Source organism: Bos grunniens, chromosome 5 (genome assembly GCF_055505025.1).
Source record: "Bos grunniens cultivar Pamir isolate PY7600 chromosome 5, Bosgru_T2T1.0, whole genome shotgun sequence".
NCBI classification, from domain to species: Eukaryota; Metazoa; Chordata; class Mammalia; order Artiodactyla; family Bovidae; genus Bos; species Bos grunniens.
The window spans coordinates 6561450-6576173 of record NC_141169.1 but is presented as its reverse complement, the minus strand read 5'-3'; the positions used below and the strand labels follow the sequence as shown (position 1 = coordinate 6576173).

The following is a 14724-nucleotide window of genomic DNA, read 5'->3' as shown; positions in this document are numbered from 1 at the left end:
CTGATCAAATGATTTTGAATATAACATGGTGACTAAAAACTAGTAATGAGTTTTTAGTTAAAAGTCATTTGGGGAGTAGTTGTGAATGATGGTGAAGGGATTTAACAGCTAGAGTCCCTAATGTATGCTTTACATGATGTTTTACATTCACTCTTCTTGAATACCCATAATAACCTCCAGATAAATGGAAGTTAGATTTTAGAGATGAAGAATCTGAGGCTCATAGAAGTTACATCATTCTGAAAGCTACATAATAAGAGTGATAGCAAGCCCAAGTTTGAATCCAGGTCTGACTTCAGTGTCCATTCTCTTTCCACTGTACACTTAAACAGAACTCTGATCAAAGCACTTTACTTTTAAATGTTTGTAATAGTCCGTTGCTCAAATCAAGTAACCCCTTTGTGATGGATAAGGAAAAAAAAACCTTGCTATCATTCAGTTCAGTTCAATTGCTCATTCATGTCCGATTCTTTGTGACCCCCCGGACCACAGAACGCCAGGCCTGATGCCATCCAACCATCTCATTCTCTGTCGTCCCCTTCTCCTCCTGCCATCAATCTTTCCCAGCATCAGGGTCTTTTCAGATGAGTCAGCTCTTCGCATCAGGTGGCCAAAGTATTGGAGTTTCAGCTTCAGCATCAATCCTTCCAATGAACATTCAGAACTGATCTCCTTTAGGATGGACTGGTTGGATCTCATTGCAGTCCAAGGGACTCTCAAGAGTCTTCAACAACACAGTTCGAAAGCATCAATTCTTCAGCGCTCAGCTTTCTTTATAGTCCAACTCTCACATCCATACATGACCACTGGAAAAGCCATAACCTTCACTAGACAGACCTTTGTTGGCAAAGTAATGTCTCTGCTTTTCAGTATGCTCTCTAGGTTGGTCATAACTTTCTTTCCAAGGAGGAAAGTTTCTGCCATAAAGGTGGTGTCATCTGCATATCTGAGGTTGTTATTTCTTCCAGCAATCCTGATTCCAGCTTGTGCATCCAGCCCAGCATTTCATGATGTACTCTGCATATAAGTTAAATAAGCAGGGTGACAATACAGTCTTGGTTCACTCCTTTTCCTATTTGGAACCAGTCTGTTGTTCCATGTCCAGTTCTAACTGTTGCTTCCTGACCTGCATACAGATTTCTCAAGAGGCAGGTCAGGTGGTCTGGTATTCCCATCTCTTTCAGAATGTTCCACAGATTATTGTGATCCACACAGTCAAAGGCTTTGGCATAGTCAGTAAAGCAGAAATAGATGTTTTTCTGGAACTCTTTTTCAGTGATCCAGCGGATGTTGACAATTTGATCTCTGGTTCCTCTGCCTTTTCTAAATCCAGTTTGAACATCTGGAAGCTCACGGTTCACATATTGCTGAAGCCTGGCTTGGAAAATTTTCAGCATTACTTTACTAGCGTGTGAGATGAGTGCAATTGTATGGTAGTTTGAGCATTCTTTGGCATTGCCTTTCTTTGGGATTGGAATGAAAACTGACCTATTCCAGTCCTGTGACCACTGCTGAGTTTTCCAAATTTGCTGACATACTGAGTGCAACACTTTCACAGCATCATCTTTTAGGATTTGAAATAGCTCCACTGGAATTCCATCACCTCCACTAGCTTTGTTCATAGTGATGCTTCCTAAGGCCCACTTGACTTCACATTCCAGCTTGTCTGGCTCTGAGTGATCACTCCATCTTGATTATCTGGGTCGTGAAGATCTTTTTTGTACAGTTCTTCTGTGTATTCTTGCCACCTCTTCTGAATATCTTCTGCTTCTGTTAGGTCTATACCATTTCTGTCCCTTATAGAGCCCATGTTTGCATGAAATGTTCCCTTGGTATCTCTAATTTTCTTGAAGAGATCTCTAGTCTTTCCCATTCTATTGTTTTCCTCTAGTTCTTTGCACTGATCACTGAGCAAGGCTTTCTTATCTCTCTTTGCTATTCTTTGGAACTCTGCATTCAGATGCTTATATCTTTCCTTTTCTCCTTTGCTTTTTGCTTCTTTTTTCACAGCTATTTTAAGGCCTCAGACAGTCATTTTGGCTTCTTGCATTTCTTTTTCTTGGGGATGGCCTTGATCCCTGTCCCCTGTACAGTCATGAATCTCCATCTGCAGTTTATCAAGCACTCTGTCTGTCAGATCTAGTCCCTTAAATCTATTTCTCACCCCCACTGTATAATCATAAGGGATTTGATTCAGGTCATACCTGAATAGTCTAGTGGTTTTCCCTACCTTCTTCAATTTAAGTCTGAATTTGGCAATAAGGAGTTCATGATGTGCCACAGTCAGCTCCCAGTCTTGTTTTTGCTGACTGTATAGAGCTTTCTCCATCTTTGACTGCAAAGAATATAATCAATCTGATTTCGGTGTTGGCCATCTGGTGATGTCCATGTGTGGAGTTTTCTCTTATGTTGTTGGAAGAGGGGTTTGTTAGGACCAGTGCATTCTCTTGGAAAACTCTATTAGCCTTTGCCCTGCTTCATTCTGTACTCCAAAGCCAAATCTGCCTGTTACTCAGGTGTTTCTTGACTTCCTACTTTTGCATTCCAGTCCCCTATAATGAAAAGGACATCTTTTTTGGGTGTTAGTTCTAAAAGGTCTTGTAGGTCTTCATAGAACTGTTCAAGTTCAGCTTCTTCCACATTATTGGTCAGGGCATAGACTTGGATTACCATGATATTGAATGGTTTGCTTACATAAACATAGATAACGAAATTCACATGAAAACGTTTTTCCCCCACAAATTATCTATTAGTCCCAACTGAGTCAACATCAACATCACATATGTTACAAGATATCATTCCTCTAGTTTTCCTCCTTCATCCTCCAACCCAGTATTTGCTCCCCTCAGTTGCTTGTGGCTAAGAGCGAGTTAGTTTTGTCTTACTACCGGGAATGGGAGGGCTTACAGGTGTCTCCTGTCCTATACATAGGAGTAAAGGATAGGGAAAATAGCCCCTCACTGTTCAACCTCAATGAAACATCTAAAAGGTCATTTTCCTGATGTTGACCAAACTCCTATATAGTTGTATTGGGTTGATAATTCTTTTGAACCTTACAAAATATCCCTTTCTTGTGGAAATAGTGGGTCCCTACACTGGTGACACTTGACGGTAATTTGTTGAGTATGTTGTATTTGTTGAGTGCCTAGTACTTATGACACACCATGCCAAAAAAATACCCCCCAAATCCCACAGCTTTGTAAACTGTCCACTGCCACCATTACATATCACCATTTTTTCTTTTAAGATGAGAAAAGTGGAGACAAAGAATGTCACAGATGTAAATGGCACAACAAACACAGGTAAATCTTAAGCCCATGCTCTTTACCATTTCATCCTTAAGAGAGGGGCGTGTCTTAACGTACGAAACAGTATGTTCTTTCTGCTTAACAGTATTTTTTTTTTCCTGCCGTCGGATTGTGTGCAATAATCCTGGGTCACTGTTTTTAAAGCATACTATTGATTACCAGTAAGTCCTCACATTTATCACCTCTGCTAAAGAAAAAGAAAATTGCGGTGGCGAGGATTTCATGTTGTTGATACTCAAGCCCAGGAAATGCGGCAAAGCCACCTGCAGAAAGCATGAAGCCTGCAGCTGGTGACCGTGGCCAGGCCCTCCTCATCTGGCCCACACCGCGAAAGAAAACCGCTGGTGCAGAATGTGGACAGGATAGGCACAAGCTCATGGCAGAGGTTTGGGAACTAATTTTTGACGGCAGTTGGAAACGAACCGAATTCTAGCCGCAGGGCCCAGTCCCTCCACTATCGTGCCGAGCTCCTGGGAAAGGAGAGATCTGGTGGCAGCTGAAGCCTCCAGGAAAGGAATGAATTCACCTAGGAAGCTGGGGAAGGGCTTTCAGCGTCCTCTCCAGAGACAGCTTCAGAAAACCCCCGACCTTTTTTCTACCTTAGCGGGCTTTTGGACCGCTAGTTCTACTGGCCGAACTGCGGGGCAATTTCCGGTGGACGGGCGGAACGGCAGACCCTCGCCCAACCAAGAAGCCTAGTTGCCCCGGCTTCCGGTCTTCTACCCGCCCCTTCCGCTTCCGGCGGTACCCGCGCTGTATTCCTTCCAGGCAATCCTGGTTTTCTGCAAGCGGCGTGCGTAGGCCGCTGGAACCTGAAGGGCTATGGCCGCTGCGGGGTCTGTGACGGTGGCGTTGCATGTGGCGGAAGTGCTAGAAACCATCGTGAGCGGTTGCCTGGGGCCGGAAGGGCGGCAAGTTCTGTGTACCAAGCCCACTGGCGAGGTGCTGCTCAGCCGGGATGGAGGCTGCCTGTTGAAGGCGCTACATTTAGAGCATCCCATAGCCAGGTACCCGCGACGCAGGCTGCAGCCCTTTAGAGCATCCTCTACTTAGGTACTCACGTCCCGCACTCCAGATGGACACCTCACTTCATCTCCCTGGACTTCTTGTCCGTAAGGTTTTGCTCTTTGGGAAAACTGACCTTCTCCCTCTCGCCCAGCAGAAAAAAGCCCAGCCATTCTGCCAGTGGAAGCTAGAGGTCCAATAACCCGGAAGATGGTAAAGAGGTCAGGGCTTCTCGGGAGCTATTTCTGGAGAAAACTGACCTTGGATCCTAGGGAACATTCCACAACTGAAAAGAGCGTTTCTCCTTTCCTTCCAGCTCGACCCAACCCTAGAATCTTTAAATAGCACAATGGTGGTTCTATTGTTTTTCCCTTTTAAGTAACAGAAACCATTCAGCCTATATTTAAGTAAATTTTAAAAGGGAAAAAACAAACTAAGTACATCAAGGAGATAGTATTCTCATTTTATAGATGTAAAAGCATGCTTTCAACTTGATTCAGATGTGGAAAGGCAGCCCTCTGAAAATCTGAGTTGCTTTCCTTCTTTCTTGTGCAGGGTGATGGTGGCCTGTGTTTCCAGTCATCTAAGAAAAACAGGAGATGGTGCTAAAACATTTATTGTCTTTCTTTGCCATTTACTCAGAGGACTTCGTGAGATCACAGACAAGGAAAAGGATTCTTTCCTTTTTGAAAATATTCAAACCTGTGGAAGGCATTGGAAAAATTGCTGTCGGTGGAAATTTATTTCCCAAGCTTTTCTAACATTTCAGACACAAATATTAGACTATGTTATGGACCATTACTTAAGTAGACACTTCTTGTCCATCTTTTCTTCATGCACTAAAGAAAGAACATTGTGTAGGAGCTCTTTAGAGATGCTCTTAGGAGCATACTTTTGTGGAAGAGTGGGAAGAAATAATCACAACTTGATATCTCAGTTGATGTGTGACTATGTTTTCAAGTGTACAGCTTGTGAAAGTAGGTTTGAAGAAGTACTGGAGATAGTGGATGACTGTTTTGTTGAGTTGAAAGTTGGTGTCACTGGCCTTCCTGTTTCCGATTCCAGGATCATAGCTGGGCTTGTGCTTCAGAGAGACTTTTCTGTGTACTGTCCAGCAGATGGTGACATAAGAATAGTGATAGTAACAGAAACCATTCAGCCTCTTTTTTCAATTCCTGGATCAGAGTTTACTCTAAATTCAGAAGCACAGTTTCAGACATCTCAGTTTTGGATTACAGAAAGAACAAAAGCAATAGTGAAACATTTACAGAATCAGAATGTAAAATTACTCCTATCTACTGTGAAACAACCAGACTTGGTAATTTATTGTGCGGGACTGAATGGCATATCTGTGGTGGAGTGCTTATCATCTGAAGAACTTTCTCTGATCCAGAGAGTCATTGGTCTTGCTCCCTTTGTACTACCAGAGGCCTCTTCTCAGTATGAACTCTCTCACACTGCTTTGGCGAAATTCTGTAAACCCCTCATCCTTAGATCCAAAAGGTTTGTTCATCTTGGCTTGATGAGCACCTGTTCATTCGCACCACATTGTATAGCTCTTTGTGGACCGGTGCAGGGGCTTGTGGAACAACATGAGAATGCTTTACATGGAGCGTTTAAAATGCTTCGGCAAGCATTTAAAGACCTTGATCTAAATTGTGTGACACAAACCAGTGACCAAAGTTGTACCTCAGGTCCTTGTATATATAAGAATAGTAGAGAGAGTAATGAGTTACCAAAAATAGTTAACAGCTCAATACAAAGGTCGTATCAGGACACTGTTGTAAAGAACAAAGGTGAACTGGCAAAAACTCAAACGAATTTAAAAGTATGTTCAAATTTGATAGTTCCAAGCGTCAAATTAGAGCAAAATGTATTGTGTTCAACACCAAAAGTGGCAGTAACAGATTCATACCAGACAGATGAAACATTGAGATGTTCATCCCCAAACAAAGGGAGGATAATGGATGACCATGAACCCTTTATTGAGAGTAATTCTGCTAACTCAAAACCAGAGAATACCAGAAGGGGAATTTCTTACGAAAATTTACAGGTTACAAAACTTGCTAGAAAGGACAGCATTTTACCACTGAGGTATAAGTCACTAGAGACGTGTACTTCCCAAAGTTACTATTCCTCATCTATACCAGCTGGTTGTGTTTTGCCTGTGGGTGGTAATTTTGAGATCTTATTGCATTACTATCTTCTCAACTATGCCAAAAAATGCCAGCAATCAGAACAAACCATGGTTAGTAGGATAATAGCCAATGCAATTTTAGGCGTTCCCAAAATCTTATATAAGTCTAAGAAAGGAAATTACAGCTTTCCACAAGTATATGTAAGAGCTCTCCAGGCACTGCAAACCAATCAACCCATGATAAGCAACCAAACAGGTTTGGAATCAGTTGCTAGTAAATACCAATTACTAACTTCAGTTCTTCAGTGCTTGACAAACATTTTGACTGTTGACTTAGTAATCAATATTAAGAGACAGCCTCAGGAAGTTTATGATCAAGATTCAGAAGAAGAACTATAAAATGGAAAGCTTTTTATTAACCAGAGTTTTAATCCAACTCAAGCCATAAAACAAGGCAGGCATGTGACCACTGATTTTCAAGTTAATTCAACCTCGTTAGGAAAACAGCAGAACTTTAAAGTCTTTAGAAGTACATGAGGCCACCAGACGTTCAGATATGAATATTGTAGACTGCATTCATTATGGAACAGTTCTGAGGAGGAAGTCTGGCTGAGTGAAGCCAGGATCTGAGTAAGTGGATCTTTTTTCCCCCAGTGTCCCTGCGTCTCAGCTCTTGAGTTAGTCTGTGGTTTGGAGGGAAAGTGTTTTTTCATAGCTCCCTTTTACTTTTCTGTATCTTTTTTCACTCTTCTTCCCTTCTGCCTTGCCTTTCTATAGTTAGTTAATAGAATAATTTCAGATTTGGATGAAGTCTCCAAATGCCATCCTACTTTAGTTCATAAAATATTATTTGCTTATTGAAAATGATTCATTTTCCCTACTCATAATTTCTGTAGCAAAAGTCTCATTCTTTTTTCTCAAACAGTATATAAGTAAAATTATTTTTTACTTTAATTGTCCCCTTATTTAGAGCCTGGATAGATTTTTTTCACCATTCATGCACCATTGAATATGTTACCATAAATAGGATTTTGTGGATTGTATTTATTTTCATTTCTTTAGTTGAAATAATTCCAAAAAGAATATGAAAATCATACTATCATTTTCTCCTGTTCTCTAAGAGCTTGCAAGATAGTTCATGTATCTGTTGGGCTTTCTTGTATTGTATGCATAGCCATAGTTCAGTAGTAATAGATAATTTGAGGGTTACAGTTGGCTCTCTGATCTGTGGGTTGGACATCAATGGGTTCAACCAACTGTGGATTGAAAATATTCAGGGAAAAAATTTACAGAAAGTTCCCAAAAGCATAACTTTAATTTGCCAGGTGCACTGGCAACTATTTACATAGTATTTACATTGTATTAGGGATTATAAGTAATCTATAATCTATGATTATATATATATCTATATCTATATCTATATATCTCTATATATCTAAATCTATGATTTAAAGTACAAAGACTATGTGCATTGCTTATATGCAAATGCTGTGCCATTTTTTATAAGAGACTTGAACATCACAGATTTTAGTGTCTCCTGGGAGGCGGGGCTGGGTGTGTGTTCTGGAACCAATCCCCCTTGGATACCGAGAGACTGCTATATTTATGTCTAATATGAATTTTTTAATGTTTATATTTTAAAGGTTTATAAATGCAAAAAAATATTGTGATTCTAGCTGTGAATAAGGGCAATATCTTCTACTTTTGATAGTTCTCTGTAACACCCCAGGCAGTATTAAGTTCATACCGAGTATTCAGAAGGGCTTGTTGAATAAAACTGTTTTCTTTAATCTGTTCTAATTATGTGTTTCCTGTTTACTAATTCAACAAATTCTTTTTGAGTGCTTGCTGTGTGCCAGATGCTGAATATGCTGTGGTAAACAAATAGATATGGTTCCTACCTTCAGGCGCTTTTCCTTAAAGGTTAATGTGTAGTGGGTAGTAACACCAGTTGGACTGAAATTAAATGGAGGAAAACCAATTTTTAAAATTTCATTAGAGTTAAACTTGAAAAAGCAATGACTGACAATATATTAAAAGACAGCAACGTCCCATGCTCAGTTGGGCGGCACACATACTAAAATGTGATCCATAAGATCAGCATGAGCCTGGCACAGGGTGACACCCAAAAATCTAACGTTCCATCCCTGCAAATCTTTTATATTAAGTAAAATTTTATTTTTGTAAGGTTTATGTTATATGCAAGCGAAAGTGTTAGTTGCTCAGTTGTGTCTGACTCTTTGAGACCCCATGGATTGATTGTAGCCTGCCAGGCTCCTTTGCCCATGGAATTCTCCAGGCAAGAATAATGGAATGAGTAGCTGTTCCCTTCTCCAGGGGATCTTCCTGACCCAGGGATCGAACCAGGTCTGCATTGCAGGAAGATTCTTTACCATCTTAGCCTACCATCTGAGCCAAGCCACTCTGGACATATTATGTTATATGTGATAACACTGTTTCACTTCTGTGATTATGGAGAGAATGTATTATTTCTCTTTCTTATACTAAATCCATAGATACATAGATGTACTGTAAAATTATTGGATCATTTTTTTCATTCACTTTTTTAAATTGCCTGTCAGGTCTCTTGATAACTTTGCTTTATTTTGCTGCTGTTGTTTTAAATACTTCTCCATCAGTGAAGGCATTCAAAAACATGCATGCCCATGCCTTGCGTTTGGTAGGCGTTTATAGCTATAAATAGTCACTGGTCCAGGAGCCCCTTTGTAAGCTGGGAATGTTTGTGTTTGGTACCTAATCTAATATCTGCCACATAGTAGTAGCCAATAAATGTCTGTTAGGGAGCTCTGGTCCTCATAGATGAGGCCCTAATTATTTCTATCAAACTTTCATGGAAAAGAATCTGTTTGCAGGGGAAAGAAGCAGAAAATGTAGAACAGGTCTATACAAAGCAATCTTTTTTATTTTCATTAAAAACATCCTCAAAAATGGTGATAAAGCTTTCATGGGTCATCTTTGTCCTTTGCAGAATAACACTAGAGAGTTCACATTACTGAGTTAGATAAAAGAGCATTTCAAAAAATGTGGTTATGTTATACTTAAACCCACTTCCACAAAGGGTTTGAGGTGACCTGCAACAAAAATAGATAAAACTAAAGTAAAATCTGAATAAAAATTAAAGAAGACCAAAGAAAATGTAGAAGATGATTAAAATCAAGACCATGTTCTGTTTTTATTGCTGCATGATGAATATTTTTATTCATTCAAAAATTTTATTCAAATTGTACTTGATTTGAATCACTGTATCATTGCCTCTCATGGTTCTGAGAGCTGCCTGGATTTAGCTGGACAAGTTTCACTGTATTCTGTCGGTTCAGGCAGCCATAAGGGTCAGCTGAAATTCAAGGGGAGGGAACACAGGTCCCACCACTCAATGGGAAATGTCGATGTCACCTTATAGGAACAGCATGTGGGATGAGATATGCTGAGGCAGCTATCTTTGGAAAACAGAATCTGCTATACCATGGGAGAGAAAAGCTTCTCAACTGAGGTTTTTATTATTGTTTTCTGTAGTTATATGTCAGTCTACCGTCCACAAACACATTCTCCCCAATAACTTTTACGAACCCCTTATTTTTTCTCATTGGGCCAGCACAATCCATTTTTATTCCCAAAACAATAGACATTAAATAGTTGAACATCCTTCAATGGCTTTAGCCAAAGAGTTGTTTAACCATGTTACACTGGAAATGTTACGATATCCATGTTTTAGACTAAAACGGACAGGGAAGAGTTCAATTTGAGCCTGAACTTTTATCAGAAATTACTCATTCCCTTCCAAAAGGAATAGAATATGTTTTTCCATCATCACAGCACTGGGGGGAGTGAGGCTAGGATGGAGCTTTGTAAATAGCAAGAGATTAGTACCAACCCTCCTGGCTCAGACGGTAAAGAATCTGCCTGCAATACAGGAGACCCAGGTTTGATATCTGGGTCGGGAAAATACCTTGAAGAAAGGAATGGCTACCCACTCCAGTATTCTTGCCTGTAGAATTCCATGGGCAAAGGAGCCAGGCAGGCTACAGTCTATGGGGTCGCAAAGAGTTGGACACAACTGAGTGACTAAGATCAGATCAGTCGCTCAGTCGTGTCCAACTCTTTGCGACCCCATGAATTGCAGCACGCCAGGCCTCCCTGTCCATCACCAACTCCCCGAGTTCACTCAGACTCACGTCCATCGAGTCAGTGATGCCATCCAGCCATTTCATCCTCTGTCGTCCCCTTCTCCTCTTGCCCCCAATCCCTCCCAGCATCAGAGTCTTTTCCAATGAGTCAACTCTTCGCATGAGGTGGCCAAAGTACTGGAGTTTCAGCTTTAGCATCATTCCTTCCAAAGAAATCCCAGGGCTGATCTTCAGAATGGACTGGTTGGGTCTCCTTGCAGTCCAAGGGACTCTCAAGAGTCTTCTCCAACACCACAGTTCAAAAGCATCAGTTCTTCAGCACTCAGCCTTCTTCACAGTCCAACTCTCACATCCATACATGACCACTGGAAAAACCATAGCCTTGACTAGACGAACCTTTGTTGGCAAAGTAATGTCTCTGCTTTTGAATATGCTATCTAGGTTGGTCATAACTTTCCTTCCAAGGAGTAAGCGTCTTTTAATTTCATGACTGCCGTCACCATCTGTAGTGATTTTGGAGCCCAGAAAAATAAAGTCTGACACTGTTTCCACTGTTTCCCCATCTATTTCCCATGAAGTGATGGGACCAGATGCCATGATCTTTGTTTTCTGAATGTTGAGCTTTAAGCCAACTTTTTCACTCTCCACTTTCACTTTCATCAAGAGGCTTTTGAGTTCTTCTTCACTTTCTGCCATAAGGGTGGTGTCATCTGCATATCTGAGGTTATTGACATTTCTCCCGGCAATCTTGATTCCAGCTTGTGTTTCTTTCAGTCCAGCGTTTCTCATGATGTACTCTGCATGTAAGTTAAATAAACAGGGTGACAATATACAGCCTTGATGAACTCCTTTTTCTATTTGGAACCAGTCTGTTGTTCCATGTCCAGTTCTAACTGTTGCTTCCTGACCTGCATACAGATTTCTCAGGAGGCAAATCAGGTGGTCTGGTATTCCCATCTCTTTCAGAATTTTCTGCAGTTTATTGTGATCGACACAGTCAAAGACTTTGGCATAGTCAATAAAGCAGAAATAGATGCTTTCTGGAACTCTCTTGCTTTTTCCATGATCCAGCGGATGTTGGCAATTTGATCTCTGGTTCCTCTGCCTTTTCTAAAACCAGCTTGGACATCAGGAAGTTCACGGTTCACATATTGCTGAAGCCTGGCTTGGAGAATTTTCAGCATTACTTTACTAGCATGTGCGATGGGTGCAATTGTGTGGTAGTTTGAGCGTTCTTTGGCATTGCCTTTCTTTGGGATTGGAATGAACACTGACCTTTTCCAGTCCTGTGGCCACTGCTGAGTTTTCCAAATTTGCTGGCCTATTGAGGGCAACACTTTCACAGCATCATCTATCAGGATTTGGAATAGCTCAACTGGAATTCCATCACCTCCACTAGCTTTGTTCGTAGTGATGCTTTCCAAGGCCCACTTGACTTCACATTCCAGCTTGTCTGGCTCTAGGTCACTGATCACACCATCGTGATTCTCTGGGTCGTGAAGATCTTTTTTGTACAGTTCTTCTGTGTATTCTTGCCATCTCTTCTTAATATCTTCTGCTTCTGTTAGGTCCATCCCATTTCTGTCCTTTATTGAGTCCATCTTTGCATGAAATGTTCCTTTGGTATCTCTGATTTTCTTGAAGAGATCCCTGGTCTTTCCCATTCTGTTGTTTTCCTCTATTTCTTTGCATTGATCACTGAAGAAGGATTTCTTATCTCTTCTTGCTATTCTTTGGAACTCTGCATCAGATGTTTATATCTTTCCTTTTCTTCTTTGCTTTTCCCTTCTCTTCACAGCTATTTGTAAGGCCTCCCTAGACAGCCATTTTGCTTTTTTGCATTTCTTTTCCATGGGGATGGTCTTGACCCCTGTCTCCTGTACAATGTCACGAACCTCAGTCCATAGTTCATCAGGCACTCTATCTATCAGATCTAGGCCCTTAAATCTATTTCTCACTTCCACTGTATAATCATAAGGGATTTGATTTAGGTCATACCTGAGTGACTAAGCACACATACAAATCTAGATGGATCCACAAACTAAATGGATTAGGGACAGTGACAGACATGCATAGGGAAGAGGTGGTTTCTCAGTGTATACCTTATGGCATTTTGATTTTTGAGCCATTTGAATGCTACTTATTGACATGAAATAAAATTAAAAAAAATAAATTTAGAGCACACACATATAGAATGCCCCTTAAATAGCTAAAATAAGGATCCTGACCTAAGGAAATGCAAGGTCATGACAGAAGAAGAACGATGTGAGATACACACTAATGGATCAGTGCTTTTACAGCAAAAAAAAAGATACAGTCAAAAAGGGAATATTCTCTTAGCCGTAACTGGGTAGCGGTTTTCGCAATAATTCTGGAAACAGTCTTTCTCAGGAGGTTACTCTGAGCCAAAGAAGTACCAGCAAGCAGTGTGGCATTCATTTCCTCAGAGAATTTCCAGTGCTGTGTCTGGCTTCTTATGTAGACTCACCATCAGATTTTGTCAGGCTGCCGAGAATGGCTCTGTCTTAGGGACTGAATCTAACCACACTTGTGAGTGTGACCAATTTATTTACAATAAGAACTGTCCCAGGAACGAGATCATTCCAAGTCCATCTGACCAGTCGGACCTATATGTGGGAAGTCAAGTAATAATCAGGTGGTTGCTCAGCAAGCGTGGAATGAGAACAAGAGAAATCAAATTAACCGCACGAGCCCCCTCCCAGCCAGTTATGCTCCAGTTCCCCAGTGCTCAGTCGTGGTCTTCTTCACCTACACTTGCTTTCTGTGGGTTTCTATTTAGTTCTATAACTTGGGTGCCACCACATGCTGATGATTCCAAATTTTGTATTTCCAGCCAACCTCTTCTCTCACCTACCAACTCATTTATCCACCTCCCAACCCAGTCTCCACATGGATGCTTACCCTTAACGTGTCCAAAACAGGATGACTGTTTCACGTTCTCTAAACCTGGTTCTTGCTCTGCTGCCCCATCCCAGTTAGTGGCATCACCAATCTCCCACTCAGTCAGAACAAAAACCTGGAGCCGTTTGGACTCCAGTCTTACCTTCACATCCTGCGGCCAACCAGCAGATCCCACTGCCCCACAAATGAAGTAGATTTCAAATCCGCCCGTTTCTCAGGATTGCCTTTCCAGCCGCCAGTCACTTCATCTCACCGGCTATAGCTTCCTAAGGGTCTTGCTTCTAGACCTTGCATTTTATCCTAGACTGATTTCCCTACCCCCAACTTTTTATGTAAAAAAATTTTAACTCCACAAAAAAAGTTGAGAAAAGAGCACAAACCCTACATCAGAATTCACCAATTACCATTTAACCCTTTGTTCATGTGTGAGTGTGTGCATACACACACACTTTACTGAACCATCTGAAAGCAAGTTGTATCTCTAAATACCTCAGTATGTATTTCTCATGAACAAGGGCTTCCCTACATGACTAAATGATTCTTTTGAAGATGCAAATCCTATCGTGTCATCCCTCTGCTCAGTCTTCCAAAGGTTTTTCCTTCACACGGAGTGAAATCCAGATTTTTCATAGTCTACAAGGCTGTCCATGTTCTGTCTCCTGCTTATCCTTAAATCTTACCCCCTACCACTCTCCCTCCAGCTTTCTCCCCACCAGTTACATTGTCAGTCAGGACAAGTTATGCCATACTGAGGTAACAGAGAACTCCAGGTCTCAAGAGGCTTGACACAGTGCATAGTAATGTCCTCACATAGCTGTTAAAGGTCAGCTAGGAGCTCTGACCCCACATGATTTTCTTCCTCACTCCTAGATCAGGGCTGATGGACCAGTTTCTGTCTTTAACTTTACCAGTCATCATGCCACAGAGAGAAAAGAGATCTAAAGGGTCTTTCATTGGCTGTGTTCAGAAGTGGCACATGGCATTTCTACTCATGACTCACTGGCCAGAATTAGTCGCGCAGTGCTAACCCATGCGCAGAAGAACCAGGTGGCTCCGTCCCACCTTGTTCCTGGAAGAGGAGAGAATTCTTGGCAGGCAGCACTAATGAGCACCCAAACCGGTGTTCCTTCTATCCCTTGAACACACAAGCCGTCTCAGCCTCCAGGTTTTCCATTTGCTGTTCTGATGCACAAAACTCTCGCTCTGA

General features: G+C 41.3%; 1 protein-coding gene across 2 annotated transcripts; it reads left to right on the top strand.

Annotated features, from left to right (window-relative positions):
• Positions 1 to 4024: 4024 nt before the first annotated feature.
• BBS10 (Bardet-Biedl syndrome 10) lies at positions 4025 to 8250 on the top strand. Of its 2 annotated transcripts, none has more exons than XM_086398798.1 (2): positions 4025 to 4315; positions 4869 to 8250. In XM_086398798.1, exons 1-2 carry the CDS (start codon positions 4131 to 4133, stop codon positions 6847 to 6849), a joined length of 2166 nt encoding a protein of 721 aa, XP_086254924.1. In that variant the 5' UTR covers positions 4025 to 4130; the 3' UTR covers positions 6850 to 8250. The 2 variants fall into 2 exon arrangements, with proteins under 2 accessions (XP_086254924.1, XP_086254925.1); XM_086398799.1 differs by having other exon boundaries at positions 4055 to 4361.
• Positions 8251 to 14724: the final 6474 nt, after the last annotated feature.

Excerpts from the sequence above, each read along its gene's own strand:
- BBS10 (XM_086398798.1), top strand. The coding sequence starts at position 4,131 with ATGGCCGCTGCGGGGTCTGTGACGGTGGCGTTGCATGTGGCGGAAGTG. Across the intron at positions 4,316-4,868 it reads TTAGAGCATCCCATAGCCAG|GGTGATGGTGGCCTGTGTTT; the intron begins GTACCCGCGACG and ends TTTCTTGTGCAG.